Genomic DNA, 17,500 nt, shown 5'->3' on the forward strand with positions numbered 1-17,500 from the left:
CGTTGGAAGAGGAAGGGGCCCGCCTCAAACTGTTACCACAAGGTTGGGAGCATGGAATTGTCCAAAATGTTTTGGTATCCTGGAGCATTTAAAGTTCCTTCCACTGGAACTAAGGGGCCAAGCCCAACTCCTGAAAAACAACCCCGCACCATAATTCCTCCTCCACCAAATTTCACACTCGGCACAATGCAGTCCGAAATGTAGCGTTCTCCTGGCAACCTCCAAACCCAGACTTGTCCATCAGATTGCCAGATGGAAAAGTGTGATTCATCACTCCAGAGAAGGCATCTGCACTGCTCTAGAGTCCAGTGGCGACGTGCTTTACACCACTGCATCACACGCGTTGCATTGGACTTGGTGATGTATGGCTTAGATACAGCTGATCGGCCATGGAAACCCATTCCTTGGGTTACCCATGCCTTGGGCACTAATACACCCCCATACCATCACAGATGCTGGATTTTGAACTTTGCGCCTAAAACAATCCGGATGGTTCTTTTCCTCTTTGGTCCGGAGGACACGACATCCCACAGTTTCCAAAAACAATCTTAAAATGTGGACTCGTCAGACCACAGAACACTTTTCCACTTTGCATCAGTCCATCCTAGATGAGTTCGGGCCCAGCGAAGCCGGCGGCGTTTCTGGGTGTTGTTGATAAATGGCTTTCGCTTTGCATAGTCTAGTTTGAACTTGCAGTTACAGATGTAGCGACAAACTGTAGTTACCGACAGTGGTTTTCTGAAGTGTACCTGAGCCTGTGTGGTGATATCCTTTACACACTGATGTCGGTTTTTGATGCAGTACCGCCCGAGGGATCCAAGGTCATGGACATTCAATGTTACGTGCAGTGATTTCTCCAGATTCTCTGAACCTTTTGATGATATTACAGACCGTAGATCAGGGGTCACCAACCTTTTTGAAACCAAGAGCTACTTCTTGGGTAGTGATTAATGCGAAGGGCTACCAGTTTGATACACACTTAAATAAATTGCCAGAAATAACCAATTTGCTCAATTTACCTTTAACTTTATTTTATTATTAATAATGAATGATATTTACACTTAATTGAACGGTTTAAAAGAAGAGAAAATACGAAAAAAATGACAATTAAATTTTGAAACATAGTTTATCTTCAATTTTGACTCTTTAAAATTCAAAATTCAACCGAAAAAAAGAAGAGAAAAACTAGCTAATTCGAATCTTTTTGAAAAATTTAAAAAAATAATTTATGGAATAATTTTTCCTGATTAAGATTAATTTTAGAATTTTGATGACATGTTTTAAATAGGTTAAAATCCAATCTACACTTAGTTAGAATATATAACAAATTGGACCAAGTTACATTTCTAACAAAGACAAATCATTATTTCTTCAAGATTTTCCAGAACAAAAATTTTAAAAGAAATTCAAAAGACTTTGAAATAAGATTTAAATTTGGATCCTACAGATTTTCTAGATTTGCCAGAATCATTTTTTTGAATTTTAATCATAATAAGTTTGAAGAAATATTTCACAAATATTCTTCGTTGAAAAAACTGAAGCTAAAATGAATAATTAAATTAAAATTAATGTATTATTCTTTACAATAAAAAAAAATAATTTACTTGAACATTGATTTAAATTGTCAGGAAAGAAGAGGAAGGAATTTAAAAGGTAAAAAGGTATATGTGTTTAAAAATCCTAAAATCATTTTTAAGGTAGTATTTTTTCTCTAAAATTGTCTTTCTGAAAGTTATAAGAAGCAAAGTAAAAAAATTAATGAATGTATTTAAACAAGTGAAGACCAAGTCTTTAAAATATTTTCTTGGATTTTCAAATTGTATTTGAGTTTTGTCTCTCTTAGAATTAAAAATGTCGAGCAAAGCGAGACCAGCTTGCTAGTAAATAAATACAATTTCAAAAATAGAGGCAGCTCACTGGTAAGTGCTGCTATTTGAGCTATTTTTAGAACAGGCCAGCGGGCTACTCATCTGGTCCTTACGGGCTACCTGGTGCCCGCGGGCACCGCGTTGGTGACCCCTGCCGTAGATGGTGAAATCCCTAAATTCCTTGCAATAGCTGGTTGAGAAATGTTGTTCTTAAACTTTTTGACAATTTGCTCAGGCATTTGTTGACAAAGTGGTGACCCTCGCCCCATCCTTGTTTGTGAATGACTGAGCATTTCATGGAAGCTGCTTTTATACCCAATCATGGCACCCACCTGTTCCCAATTAGCCTTTTTCCCCTGCGGGATGTTCCAAATAAGTGTTTGATGAGCATTCCTCAACGTTCTCACTCTTTTTTTGCCACTTGTGCCAGCTTTTTTGAAACATGTTGCAGGCATCAAATTCCAAATGAGCTAATATTTGCAAAAAATAACAAAGTTTACCAGTTCGAACGTTAAACATCTTGTCTTTGCAGTCGATTCAATAAGTTGAAAAGGATTTGCAAATCATTGTATTCTGTTTTTATTTACCATTTACACAACGTGCCAACTTCACTGGTTTTGGGGTTTGCAGTATTTGTTATTCATTACTGGTCCTCCAACCATGTCAAAATCTCCCCAAAGGTATCCCACTCATTTGCGCCACAAAAATATTTTGTCAAACTATTGTAGTTTTTATGTTATGGGGCTGAATCATAATTTATGGTAAACAAAACGTATTTTTAACACACAGACGCGCGTTTATGCCGACCATAACTGCGATGGTGCACTGGAATGATCCAGCGACAAGAACATGCATGTTGCAAAAGTTTTTTTTCATGAGATATATTAATCATATATGGAAAACTGACGCCATTGATAACACGCCAGCAGACATCATTTTGGTGTTTGCCTCACAAGTCATCCATCAGCCCAAATAAGGAAATGCTGGACAGATGATACATCTGACATTTTCCTCTCTGACAGAAATATGCCGATTGTCGACATGACTGAGGAGTCTCTCTCTGCATTGCAGCGATCGCATCCTGACAGCGGCTAGACCAGGGGTGTCCAAACTTTTTCCACTGAGGGCCGCACACGGAAAAATTTAAGCCTGCGGGGGCCATTTTGATATTTTTGATTTTCAAACCATAACAAAATATATGGATTTTGTTTGTTTTTTACTTTTAGGGCTCCCGGGGACCATAAAGGGTCTAAGTCAGTGATCCCCAACCACCAAAAAAACAATTTTTTTTTTTGGATTTCTTGTGCAGCCGCGGCCCGGTACCAATCGGTCCACGGACCGGTACTGAGCCGCGGCTGCACAAGAAATAAAAAAAAAATAAAAAAATAAAATTGTTTTTATTTTATTTTAGTTTTTTTAATGAAATCAACATAAAAAACACAATATATACATTATATATCAATATAAATCAATACAGTCTGCAGGGATACAGTCCGTAAGCACACATGATTGTATTTCTTTATGACAAAAAAAAAATAAATAAAAAAAAAAAAAAATTTTTTTTTTTTTTTTTACTACCACTCTCCACCCCCCGGTCCGTGGGACAAATTTTCAAGCATTGACCGGTCTGCAAGTACAAAAAGGTTGGGGACCACTGGTCTAAGTCATTAAAATGTTAAAAACAAGTCAAATTATTATTTTTTTTATTTATATAACGCTTACATTAAATCTGTACAGTATATCAACTTCAGGTTGATATAAAGTTTAAAAAAACAAAAAGGTTTTATGCCTTTTTCTGTCAAAGACAACTTAGTTTTTTTATAATAAAACTGAAATATGCAGTATTTCCCCCACTGCCCAAAACATTCAGAAAGTAATGTTTGATGTGAAGTAATTAGAGCCTTAAAATAATCAATAATGCAGGACACCATTGATTTTAATTCATTATTATTTTTGAGTAATCATAGTGAAAAGATAAATATAATCCCATTAAATATATTTGGGATCCAAAAGGTGCCCCACTCAGAAAGTGATACATTTTTATAATTTTTTTTTTTTTTACTTTCAACACTTAAGTTACGAGCTCAACTTCAGATGTATCTGTCGATTTTAAATTTGAACTATTATTTTGTTTGTATTATGCTCTTTTGTCAAATACAATGTTGATGTTTTTGTATGGCAACCACACAATATATGCAATATTTCCCACATAAAACATTTTAAAGTGAAATATTTGAAATAATTGGAGCCTTGAATAGGTCAATAATTCATTATAACATTGACTTTTTTTTTTTTGGAGCAATGGCAAAAAAAGAAAGAAAGAAAGATAGACAAAAGAAAAAAAAAACAGCCTGCATGGCAGCTTTGTGTCAACATTGCAACTTTTTCTAGTTAGAGTTCACCTCATTCCACTTTTTTAAATGTTTTTTTAATTTTTGCAATAGCATTTCCAGAATGTGTGGCGGGCCGCAAATGGCCCCCGGGCCGCACTTTGGACACCCCTGGGCTAGACCATGCGTAACTAGGCCGGTTGGCACCAACATTCTAAACATGCTAAATGATGTAGACGCAAAACATTTTTAGTCTTGATAAATCACATTGTGAGTGCTAAATGATTATAATTGCATCTCCTCCTCTTACTATTGTGGCCGTTCTGATAATCAGCATGGTTAAGGGTGTGGTTAAGAGGCGAGTATATTTACAGCTAGAATTCACCAACTCAAGTATTTCATATATATATATATATATATATATATATATATATATATATATATATATATATATATATATATATATATATATATATATATATATATATATATATATATATATATATATAAAATACTTGACTTTCAGTGAATTCTAGCTATATACAGTGGGGCAAAAAAGTAGTCAGCCACCCATTGACAATCAATGGGTGGCTGACTAAATACTTTTTTTCCCCACTGTATATAGCTAGAATTCACTGAAAGTCAAGTATTTTATATATATATATATATATATATATATATATATATATATATATATATATATATATATATATATATATATATATATATATATATATATATATATATATATATATATATATATATATATATATATATATATATAAAATACTTGACTTTCAGTGAATTCTAGCTATATACAGTGGGGCAAAAAAGTAGTCAGCCACCCATTGACAATCAATGGGTGGCTGACTAAATACTTTTTTTCCCCACTGTATATATATGTATATATATTTATTTTATTATACATATAAATAAAATGAATACTTGAATTTCAGTGTTCCGGGGGCTATCCAGTAGATGGCAGTATTGTCCTGTTTAACTTCTCCGTTCATGACTCGGCCACCGTGTTCAATGGAGAAGTCTGTTCTACAAAATGTACAGGCAACATAATTACATACCCCTTCCCCTTCGAACTGTCCTGGATGAACTGAAATTCTTGTTTCCATTCGTTTTGGAACTTGCAAGCGTATTTCTTCATCTTGCTCGTCGACGGCGTCGCCATGTCTGTAACTTCCTCGTTCTTCTGCTTCGTCTCCTTGTTGTGTGCGCAGTTGTGCACTCTACTCTCTAAAAGCCGTAGGTGGTATGACGTCATTGGGCAGGCAAGCTGTTTATATTGTGGGAAAGTGGACGTGAGAAGAGGCTGTCCCCACTCAGGTCCGCATTGAGCTGGAGGGGGCGTGGCCTCCAGCTCCGGCTGAATACCGGGAGTTTGTCGGGAGAAAATTTCTGCCGGGAGGTTATCGGGAGAGGCGCTGAATAGCGGGAGTCTCCCGCTAAAAACGGGAGGGTTGGCAAGTATTGTATATAAACTTTTGATCGCGACTGTATATACACGTTAGGTCAGGAAAACACACAGAGGCTATTTCATCCCTAGAAGCCTGTTTCGCAGGTTTCCCCACTCTTCAGGGGATGTTTTGTTAAATCCCCTGAAGAGCAGGGAAACCAAATCATAATGGGCAGTCAAATTTCTCTCTGGCACTCATCGAGGGCGGACGCTCCCCTTTCCTCTCCCTTATCTCTCCTGCTTGCTTCTTTGTCTTGTCTTGTCTTAACTTTCTTGTTGCCTCTTTTTGCACTGCTCTCCAAATCTAAACATTGGAACTATTTAACTGGCCTCAACGGAATTGACAAGATCTTGTGTTTGGGGGAACCTGCTTGTCATGACGTAGCGGTTGTTGCTGGACACACGACGGACTCTTGGGAGAAGAAGGAGTGCCGGGTGCCTGGCGACCCTTCCAGTCGAGGACGTGAAGATATCCACCTATTCGGAATTATGACAACAGGACATCTGCTGATTGGAGAAAGCATTGCTCTGGTTTGTCGACAAATTGGAAGTCGCTGGCAGTCTTCAAAGTACCCCAAAGCTGCCACAAATGATTGGAGGATGCGGGAAGAACTGTGGACACTCTTGTGATTTGGATAACATTGGACAGTCTGCCCCGCAGGATGAATTTCAGGACCAGTAATAGACAATTTAGAGTGAAAAGCACATTTTATTTTCACTCGCATACAAAACATTCTAACTTGGATTGTTTCCCTGGCTTGGAGACTCTCCCGAAGGACAGTGCGGCGAAGACACAACACACTCCCTTCTTGTCTCTCATGGACACACACCTGTTGTTGTTGACTTTGGACTTATCGGCTGCACAAGAATCAAGGCCGCGGAACAGAGACACACTGTAGGCTTACATACAAACAACATGCATCCACAAAAATATACGCCACACATACACACCCCCAACCCACCAACCAAACGCCACCGACGCAAATACCATAGGGGTGATGGAAGGATGGTCAGCGCAGAGAGCTGCGGCCTACTACCATTACTCCGCCCCTTCCCTCTGTTGCTAGATATCTGGAGATGTATGTTGTAATATGTATATGTGCTTTGCTATGGAGGTTTTTTCCCACTCCAGACTTGGCCTCCTTAGGTGCCCAGTTTAGATTGTATTTTTTTACTCATCCTTCCCCAGCGTTTTACCTTTTTCCCCATCTTTTACGGGGCGCCTTGTGGCGACCCATCAGCGTTCCTGTTCTGTAACCCTGTACACTGTTTGTTTGTCTAGTCTTAAACGGGTTTGTGCTGAAAACAAAGTTTTGTTGTACTTGTGCAATGACGATAAAGACCTACCTATCTGTTTGGCCACAATGCCCACCAACATATTGGTGGGTATTGTGGCCAAACAGCTCCATTTTTGTTATTTGTTTTTTTGGGGGGGACTTTAAGGGGAAGATTGTTTTGTTTGGGGTACTTTAGGACTTTTTTGACAAGATGGTCTTATTTGGAGTACTTTGGGGGAAGATGGTCCTCTTTCCTTTTTTGGGGGGGATCTTTAAGAGAAGATGATCATATTTGGGGTACTTTGGGATCTTTACGTGAAAATGGTTTTATTAGGTTTTTTGTGGGGGACCTTTAGGGGAAGATGATCCTAGTTGGGTTACTTTGGGACCATCAAGGGAAGACGCTCCTATTTGGGTGTCTTTGGGATTGTTAGGGAAACTTTAGGACCTTTATGAGAATATGGTCCTATTTTGGGTACTTGGGGACTATTAGGTAAACTTTGGGACCTTTAGGAGAAGATGGTCCTATTTGGGGTACTTTGAGACCTTTACAGGAAGATGGTTTTATTTGTTTTTTGGGGGGGACCTTTAAGGGAAGATGCTCCTATTTGGGTTATGTTGGGATTATTAGGGGGAAGATGGTGCTATTTGTTTTTTTGGGGACTGTTAGGACACTGTTAGTCCTATTTGGAATACTTTGGGGGAAGCTGGTCCTATTGGGGATAAAGTAGGACCTTTATGGGGATATAGTCCAATTTGAAATAGTTTGGGACTTTTAGGGGTAAATGCTGCAATTTGTTTTTTGGGGACATTTAGGGGAAGATTGTTATGTTTGGGGTAGGAATTTTATGTCTTATTTGGAGTACTTTGGGCGCGTTGGGGGAAAATGGTCCTATTTGCTTTTTTGGGGGTACCTTTAAGGGAAGATGGTCCTATTGATCAAATGCAGAGAATAATTTCGCCACACCTAGTGTGTGTGTGACAATCATTGGCACTTTAACTTTTAACTTTATTTGGGGTACTCTGGGACCTTTACGGGAAGATGGTTTTATTTGTTTTTTTGGGGGGGGACCTGTCAGGGAAAATTATCTGAGTTGGGTTACTTTGGGACCTTTAAGGGAAGATGGTCCTATTTGGGTTTCTTTGGGATTGTTAGGGAAACTTTAGGACCTTTATGAGAATATGGTCCTATTTTGGGTACTTGGGGACTATTAGATAAACTTTGGGACCTTTAGGAGAAGAAGGTCCTATTTGGGGTACTTTGAGACCTTTACAGGAAGACGGTTTTATTTGTTTTTTGGGGGGGACCTTCAGGGGAAGATGATCCTAGTTGGGGTATTTTGGGACCTTTAAGGGAAGATGCTCCTATTTGGGTAATGTTGGGATTATTAGGGGGAAGATGGTGCTATTTGTTTTTTGGGGACTGTTAGGACACTGTTAGTCCTATTTGGAATACTTTGGGGGAAGCTGGTCCTATTGGGGATAAAGTAGGACCTTTATGGGGATATAGTCCAATTTGAAATAGTTTGGGACTTTTAGGGGTAAATGCTGCAATTTGTTTTTTGGGGACATTTAGGGGAAGATTGTTATGTTTGGGGTAGGAATTTTATGTCTTATTTGGAGTACTTTGGGCGCGTTGGGGGAAAATGGTCCTATTTGCTTTTTTGGGGGTACCTTTAAGGGAAGATGGTCCTATTGATCAAATGCAGATAATAATTTCGCCACACCTAGTGTGTGTGTGACAATCATTGGCACTTTAACTTTTAACTTGATTTGGGGTACTCTGGGACCTTTACGGGAAGATGGTTTTATTTGTTTTTTTGAGGGGGGACCTGTCAGGGAAAATTATCTGAGTTGGGGTACTTTGGGACCTTTAAGGGAAGATGGTCCTATTTGGGTTTCTTTGGGATTGTTAGGGAAACTTTAGGACCTTTATGAGAATATGGTCCTATTTTGGGTACTTGGGGACTATTAGATAAACTTTGGGACCTTTAGGAGAAGAAGGTCCTATTTGGGGTACTTTGAGACCTTTACAGGAAGACGGTTTTATTTGTTTTTTGGGGGGGACCTTCAGGGGAAGATGATCCTAGTTGGGGTACTTTGGGACCTTTAAGGGAAGATGCTCCTATTTGGGTTATGTTGGGATTATTAGGGGGAAGATGGTGCTATTTGGAATACTTTGGGGACTGTTAGGACACTGTTAGTCCTATTTGGAATACTTTGGGTGAAGCTGGTCCTATTGGGGATAAAGTAGGACCTTTATGGGGATATAGTCCAATTTGAAATAGTTTGGGACTTTTAGGGGTAAATGCTGCAATTGGTTTTTTGGGGACATTTAGGGGAAGATTGTTATGTTTGGTGTAGGAATTTTATGTCTTATTTGGATTACTTTGGGAGCGTTGGGGGAAAATGGTCCTATTTGATTTTTTGGGGGTACCTTTAAGGGAAGATGGTCCTATTGATCAAATGCAGAGAATACTTTCGCCACACCTAGTGTGTGTGTGTGGTATAGTCTAATTTGAAATAGTTTGGGACTTTTAGGGGTAAATGCTGCAATTTGTTTTTTGGGGACATTTAGGGGAAGATTGTTATGTTTGGGGTACTTTAGGATTTTTACGACAAGATGGTCTTATTTGGAGTACTTTGGGAGCTTTGGGGAAGATGGTCCTATTTGTTTTTTTGGGGGGGACCTTTAAGAGAAGATGGTCCTATTTGGGGTACTTTGGGATCTTTACGTGAAGATGGTCCTATTTGGGTTTATTTGGGATTATTAGGGAAACTTTAGGACCTTTATGAGAATATATTCCTATTTTGGGTACTTTGGGACTATTAGGGACACTTTGGGACCTTTAGGAGTAGGTGGTCCCATACAGGGTGCTTTGGAACCTTTAGAAGAAGATAGTCTTATTTGGGATAAATTGGGACCTTCAGGGGAAGAAGGCCTTATTTGGGGTACTTTGGGATTATTAGGGGGACGATGGTCCCATTTGTGTTTTGGGGGAATGTTAGGACAATGTTGGTCCTATTTGGAATACTTTGGGATCTTTGGGGGAAGATGTTCCTATTGGGGATAATTTAGGACCTTTAGGGTAAGATGGTCCAATTTGGAGTAGTTTGGGAATATTAGGGGAAAATTATGCTATTTGTTTTTTTAGGGGAGGATTGTTCTGTTTGGGATACTTTAGAACTTTTATTTGGAGTACTTTGGGAGCTTTGGGGGAAGATGATCCTATTTGCTTTTTTTGGGGAACCTTTAAGAGAGGATGGTCCTATTTGGAGTACTTTGGGACCTTTACGGGAAGATGGTTGTATTTGTTTTTTGGGGGGGACCTTTCAGGGAAAATAATCTGAGTTGGGGTACTTTGGGACCTTTAAGGGAAGTTGGTCCCATTTGGGTTACGTTGGGATTATTAGGGAAACTTTAGGACCTTTATGAGAATATGGTCCTATTTGGGGTACTTTAGGACCTTTAGGAGTAGGTGGTCCCATACAGAGTGCTTTGTAACCTTTTAAAGAAGATAGTCTTATTTGGGATACTTTGGGACCTTTAGGGGAAGATAGCCCTGTTTGACGTACATTGGGCCTCAGCCTCAATTTTACAAGTGCCCCAACTGGTCCAAAAAACTGGTCTTTTCCTGTCTGACCACCTGACCGGGCAGAGCAGATGCTGAAACTACCTTACCCGGCTCCTATCAATGTGAAGGAACAGCAGATCTCCTCCGAGTTCCTCCCAGATGACAGAGCTTCTTACCCCGTCTAAGGAAGAGCCCAGCCACGCTCCGTGTTCTTGTCCTTTTGCACACAATCCAAAGCTCAGGGCTCAAGTTGAGCATAGGAACGTTGATCTTCAGGTAAATAGAGAGCTTTGCCTTTTGGCTCAGCTCGGACCGATGCAGAGTCAACATTCAGGCAGGAGACTACGGTCCATCCAGACCCACACCTCCCGCCACCAGGCACATGAACAATATCAAGATCTGATAGCTCAGTTACAGCTCATGTTATTACCTATTCTGTGTTATATGTGTTCTATGTTGCACGATTGCACCAAGAAAAATTCCTAGTTTGTGAACCCGTTCTCAAACAATGGCAATAAAAACTGTTCTGATTCTGATTAATGTAGACGCCACACAAATCTATCCCTCTCTCATGAACAACACCCGAAGGTTGTTGAACTCCTCCACTTGGGTCAGGATCTAATTCCCAACCTAGAGATGGTACTCCACCTTAGAGCCGGACGTGGAGGTGCTAATTTACCTCTCTAATTTTGTTATAAGCACAAAATCTGATCATTATCGCATTGTAAATATCCCAATAATGATTACCGTAATTTTCGGACTATAAGTCGCAGTTTTTTTCATAGTTTGGCCGGGGGTGCAACTTATACTCAGGAGCGACTTATGTGTGAAATTATTAACACATTAGTGTAAAATATCAAGTAATATTATTTAGCTCATTCACGTAAGAGACTAGACGTATAAGATTTCATGGGATTTAGCGATTAGGAGTGACAGATTGTTTGGTAAACGTATAGCATGTTCTATATCAGGGGTCACCAACCTTTTTGAAACCAAGAGCTACTTTTGGGGTACTGATTAATGTGAAGGGCTACCAGTTTGATACACACTTAAATAAATTGCCAAAAATAGCCAATTTTCTCAATTTACCTTTAACTCTATGTTATTATTAATAATTAATGATATTTACACTTAATTCATCGGTTTAAAAGAGGAGAAAACACGAAAAAAATGACAATTAATTTTGAAACATAGTTTATCTTCAATTTCGACTCTTTAAAATTCAAAATTCAACCGAAAAAAAGAAGAGAAAAACTAGCTAATTTGAATCTTTTTTGAAAAAATTAAAAAAAATCATTTATGGAACATCATTAGTAATTTTTCCCGATTAAGATTAATTTTAGAATTTTGATGACATGTTTTAAAAAGGTTAAAATCCAATCTACACTTTGTTAGAATATATAACAAATTGGACTAAGCTATATTTCTAACAATGACAAATCATTATTTCTTCTAGATTTTCCAGAACAAAAATTTTAAAAGAAATTCAAAAGACTTTGAAATAAGATTTAAAATTGATTCTACAGATTTTCTAGATTTGCCAGAATAATTTTTTTGAATTTTAATCATAATAAGTTTGAAGAAATATTTCACAAATATTCTTCGTCGAAAAAACAGAAGCTAAAATGAAGAATTAAATTAAAATGTATTTATTATTCTTTACAATAAAAACAATAAATTTACCTGAACATTGATTTAAATTGTCAGGAAAGAAGAGAAAGGAATTTAAAAGGTATATGTGTTTAAAAATCCTAAAATCATTTTTGAGGTTGTATTTTTTCCTCTAAAAGTGTCTTTCTGAAAGTTATAATAAGCAAAGTAAAAAAAATTATGAATATTTAAACAAGTGAAGACCAAGTCTTTAAAATATTTTCTTGGATTTTCAAATTCTATTTGAGTTTTGTCTCTTAGAAGTAAAAATGTCGGGCAAAGCGAGACCAGCTTGCTAGTAAATAAATACAATTTAAAAAATAGAGGCAGCTCACTGGTAAGTGCTGCTATTTGAGCTATTTTTAGAACAGGCCAGCGGGCTACTCATCTGGTCCTTACGGGCTACCTGGTGCCCGCGGGCACCACGTTGGTGACCCCTGTTCTATATGTTATAGTTATTTGAATGACTCTTACCATAATATGTTACGTTAACATACCAGACACGTTTTCAGTTGGTTATTTATGCCTCATATAACGTACACTTATTCAGCCTGTTGTTCACTATTCTTTCTTTATCTTAAATTGCCTTTCAAATGTCTATTCTTGGTGATGGGTTTTATCAAATAAATTTGCAAAAAATGCGACTTATACTCCAGTGCGACTTATATATGTTTTTTTGCTTCTTTATTATGCATTTTCAGCCGGTGTGACTTATACCCCAGAGCGACTTATACGCCGAAAAAATACGGTAATAACTCAAAAACAAACCTTCTCTAGCTCCTCGCTGACCAGTCGTCCATCTCGGTCCATGTCCAGGTATTTGAACATGGTCTCCGCCAGCACCCTCTTCTCATCCATGTTCCTTTGCTGGTTCCACTCGCCGGCGTTGCGGGCCGTGGTCTTCATGTCCATCAGCGTGCTCTTCAGACGGTTGTACTCTGACATGGTGCACGCGTTGCCTGCCATGCAAAAACAACACAAGCGAATGAATGACGAGTCTCAGTGTGGGCATTGCATATAAACCTAATCTTTTATAATTATGATTGTTAACAAACAAATCAATAACAACAACAGTGGCCACGTGATCGTCAACATAGAACATTGAGCAAAGCAGTGTTTCCCACACATTCATTTATTTGTGGCGGCCCGCCACGAAAGAATTACATCCGCCACAAATTAAAAATAAAAAATAAAAACTTTTTTTTTTTTTTGTCCTGTCCAGCTTCTCAGGCAAATCATATAGTTGATGTAGATGCCCATATAGGCTGTTCAGATTTACTTTACAAAAGAGAAGTGTAGGATACTTCTCTTGTTGCCTTATTTGTATTTGACCACTACTGTTTTCTGTTTATTTGTTACTGACTGTGGCAGGACACCTCTGCCTCTGTTTCACTTTATGTTGCTGGTAAATAATATGGTTGTAGTAGTAGGCTAAAGTTAAATGATTTAGTATGCACTAATTAAAGGGGCAGAGCTTTAAGAGACATTTTAGCTTTTATATTTTATAAGATATATTTTTTGTAAGAACCACAATTAATAAATATATTTCAGTGAATAACTTATTGTTCAAATCTGTATATAAATATGTACATCAAGTGTTGTAATTATATTGTAAAATGGATGGATGGACGTTTAAAACAAAACTGTTATTATTAATTAGTAAGTATACATTTTTTGAGCCTTTTTAGAGAAAATCATATCATTGTAGTAAATTATGCAAATTACTCGATGATGTCATGGTGACCACGCCCATAGCCACGGCCCCACCGCCACAGGTATCTTGGCAGTTTATGGGAAACACTGCAAAGGTAGTCGTTTGTTAAGAATCAGGGAGATTTTGCGCCATAAAGTACACCTTCAAGTTGTCACCGTCCAAAGATGAAGCAGAAAAACACTCCGAGAGCTCACACCTCAGCCAGGCCATACCGCGTAAGAGTAAAAAAGTCCTGACAGTGATCTGGATCAGCCCCTAAATGTTATCACTTGTTCTTTATCCTATTACTAACAATTCCTGAAAGTTGAAAAAGGCGGCTATATATTTGTGTATATTATATACAGCCGTAGTCAATAGTTTACATACACTTGTAAAGAACATAATGTCATGGCTGTCTTGAGTTTCCAGTACTTTCTACAACTCTTCTTTTTTTGTGATCGAGTGATTGGAGCACATACTTGTTGGTCACAAAAAAAAACATTCATGAAGTTTGGTTCTTTTATGAATTTATTATGGGTCTACTGAAAATGGGAGCAAATCTGCTGGGTCAAAAGTATACATACAGCAATTAGAGATGTCCGACAATATCGGACTGCCGATAATATCGGCCGATAAATGCTTTAAAATGTAATATTGGAAATTATCGGTATCGGTTTCAAAAAGTACAATTTATGACTTTTTAAAACGCCGCTGTGTACACGGACGTAGGGAGAAGTACAGAGCGCCAATAAACCTTAAAGGCACTGCCTTTGCGTGCCGGCCCCAATCACAAAATACCTACGACTTTTCACACACACAAGTAAATGCAAAGCATACTTGGTCAACAGCCATACAGGTCACACCGACTGTAGCCGTATAAACAACTTTAACACTGTTACAAATATGCGCCACACTGTGAACCCACACCAAACAAGAATGACAAACACATTTTGGGAGAACATCCGCACCGTAGCACAACATAAACACAACAGAACAAATACCCAGAACCCCTTGCAGCAAAAATAAAATAAAATAATGCAATTTGTGAAAGTCGAAGTATAGTAGTTCCCATAGTTGTAGTGGGTATTAGGATTATCTCAGGGAGAACATGTCCCAAATTCCAAGCTGCTGTTTTGAGGCATGTTAAAAAAAAATAATGCACTTTGTGACTTCAATAATAAATATGGCAGTGCCATGTTGGCATTTTTTTTCCATAACTTGAGTTGATTTATTTTGGAAAACTTTGCTACATTGTTTAATGCATCCAGCGGGGCATCACAACAACATTAGGCATAATAATGTGTTAACTCCACGACTGTATATATCTGCATCGGTTGATATCAGGATCTGTAATTAGGAGTTGGACAATATCGGAATATCGGATATCGGCAAAAAAGCCATTATCGGACATCTCTAAGAGCAATGTTAATATTTGCTTACATGTCCCTTGGCAAGTTTCACTGCAATAAGGCGCTTTTGGTAGCCATCCACAAGCTTCTGCTTGAATTTTTGACCACTCCTCTTGACAAAATTGGTGCAGTTCAGCTAAATTTATAATGGATTAGATTTATATAGCGCTTTTCTAGACACTCAAAGCGCTTCACAGAGAAGTGAGAACCCATCATTCATTTTTACAACTCATTCATTCATCATTCATTCTCCGGTGTGAGCGGCACCGGGGGCAAGGGTGAAGTGTCCTGCCCAAGGACACAACGGCAGCGATTTTTGGATGGTAAGAGGCGGGGAGCGAAAATTTGTTGGTTTTCTGAAAACAGACTTGTTTCTTCAGCATTGTCCACACGTTTAAGTCAGGACTTTGGGAAGGCCATTCTAAAACCTTCATTCTAGCCTGATTTAGCCATTCCTTTACCACTTTTGACGTGTGTTTGGGGTCATTGTCCTGTTGGAACACCCAACTGCGCCCAAGACCCAACCTCCGGGCTGATGATTTTAGGTTGCCCTGAAGAATTTGGAGGTAATCCTCCTTTTTTATTGTCCCATTTACTCTCTGTAAAGCACCAGTTCCATTGGCAGCAAAACAGGCCCAGAGCATAATACTACCACCACCATGCTTGACAGTAGGTATGGTGTTCCTGGGATTAAAGGCCTCACCTTTTCTCCTCCAAACATATTGCTGGGTATTTTGGCCAAACAGCTCAATTTTTGTTTCATATGACCACAGAAGGCGTGTACCCCGCCTTCCGCCCGAATGTAGCTGAGATAGGCTCCAGCACCCCCCGCGACCCCAAAAAGGGACAAGCGGTAGAAAATGGATGGATGGATGGATGACCACAGAACTTTCCTCCAGAAGGTCTTATCTTTGTCCATGTGATGTCAGATGAAACACAAATTGAGCTGTTTGGCCACAATACCCAGCAATATGTTTGGAGGAGAAAAGGTGAGGTCTTTAATCCCAGGAACACCACCCCTACCGTCAAGCATGGTGGTGGTAGTATTATGCTCTGGGCCTGTTTTGCTGCCAATGGAACTGGTGCTTTACAGAGAGGAAATGGGACAATGAAAAAGGAGGATTACCTCCAAATTCTTCTGGACAACCTAAAATCATCAGCCTGGTGTAAAAGGTGTAAAAGAAAGTGCATCTCTATCCTCCTTCAAAACCGCACTAAAAGAACACCCCCAGGCAACTTTAACCCTAGACCAGGGGTCACCAACGCGGTGCCCGTGGGCACCAGGTCGCCCGTAAGGACCAGATGAGTCGCCCGCTGGCCTGTTCTAAAAATAGCTCAAATAGCAGCACTTACCAGTGAGCTGCCTCTATTTTTTTTAATTGTATTTATTTACTAGCAAGCTGGTCTCGCTTTGCTCTACATTTTTAATTCTAAGAGAGACAAAACTCAAATAGAATTTGAAAATCCAAGAAAATATTTTAAAGACTTGGTCTTCACTTGTTTAAATAAATTCATTATTTGTTTTACTTTGCTTCTTATAACTTTCAGAAAGACAATTTTACAGAAAAAATACAACCTTAAAAATGATTTTAGGATTTTTAAACACATATACCTTTTTACCTTTTAAATTCCTTCGTCTTCTTTCCTGACAATTTAAATCAATGTTCAAGTACATTTATTTATTTTTATTGTAAAGAATAATAAATACATTTTAATTTAATTCTTCATTTTAGCTTCTGTTTTTTCGACGAAGAATATTTGTGAAATATTTCTTCAAACTTATTATGATTAAAAATCAAAAAAAAAATTCTGGCAAATCTAGAAAATCTGTAGAATCAAACTTAAATCTTATTTCAAAGTCTTTTGAATTTCTTTTAAAATGTTTGTTCTGGAAAATCTAGAAGAAATAATGATTTTGTCTTTGTTAGAAATATAGCTTGGTCCAATTTGTTATATATTTTAACAAAGTGCAGATTGGATTATAACCTATTTAAAACATGTCATCAAAATTCTAAAATTCATCTTAATCAGGAAAAATGACCAATGATGTTCCATAAATTATTTTTTGAATTTTTTTCAAAAAGATTTGAATTAGCTAGTTTTTCTCCTCTTTTTTTCGGTTGAATTTTGAATTTTAAAGAGTCGAAATTGAAGATGAACTATGTTTCAAAATTTAATTGTCATTTTTTTTCGTGTTTTCTCTTCTTTTAAACCGTTCAATTAAGTGTAA

General features: G+C 38.0%; 1 protein-coding gene across 2 annotated transcripts in view; it reads right to left on the reverse strand.

Annotated features, from left to right (window-relative positions):
- fstl4 (follistatin-like 4) overlaps nt 1-17,500 on the reverse strand; it is a 404,450-nt gene that overhangs the window by 97,155 nt on the left and 289,795 nt on the right. For both annotated transcript variants that reach the window (XM_062070160.1, XM_062070161.1), the window contains one exon: nt 12,937-13,127. In XM_062070160.1, coding sequence (XP_061926144.1) covers nt 12,937-13,127 — 191 coding nt within the window. The remainder of the gene's footprint in view (nt 1-12,936; nt 13,128-17,500) is intronic.

The sequence above is a fragment of the Entelurus aequoreus genome, linkage group LG14 (assembly GCF_033978785.1).
Source record: "Entelurus aequoreus isolate RoL-2023_Sb linkage group LG14, RoL_Eaeq_v1.1, whole genome shotgun sequence".
Taxonomy (NCBI): Eukaryota; Metazoa; Chordata; class Actinopteri; order Syngnathiformes; family Syngnathidae; genus Entelurus; species Entelurus aequoreus.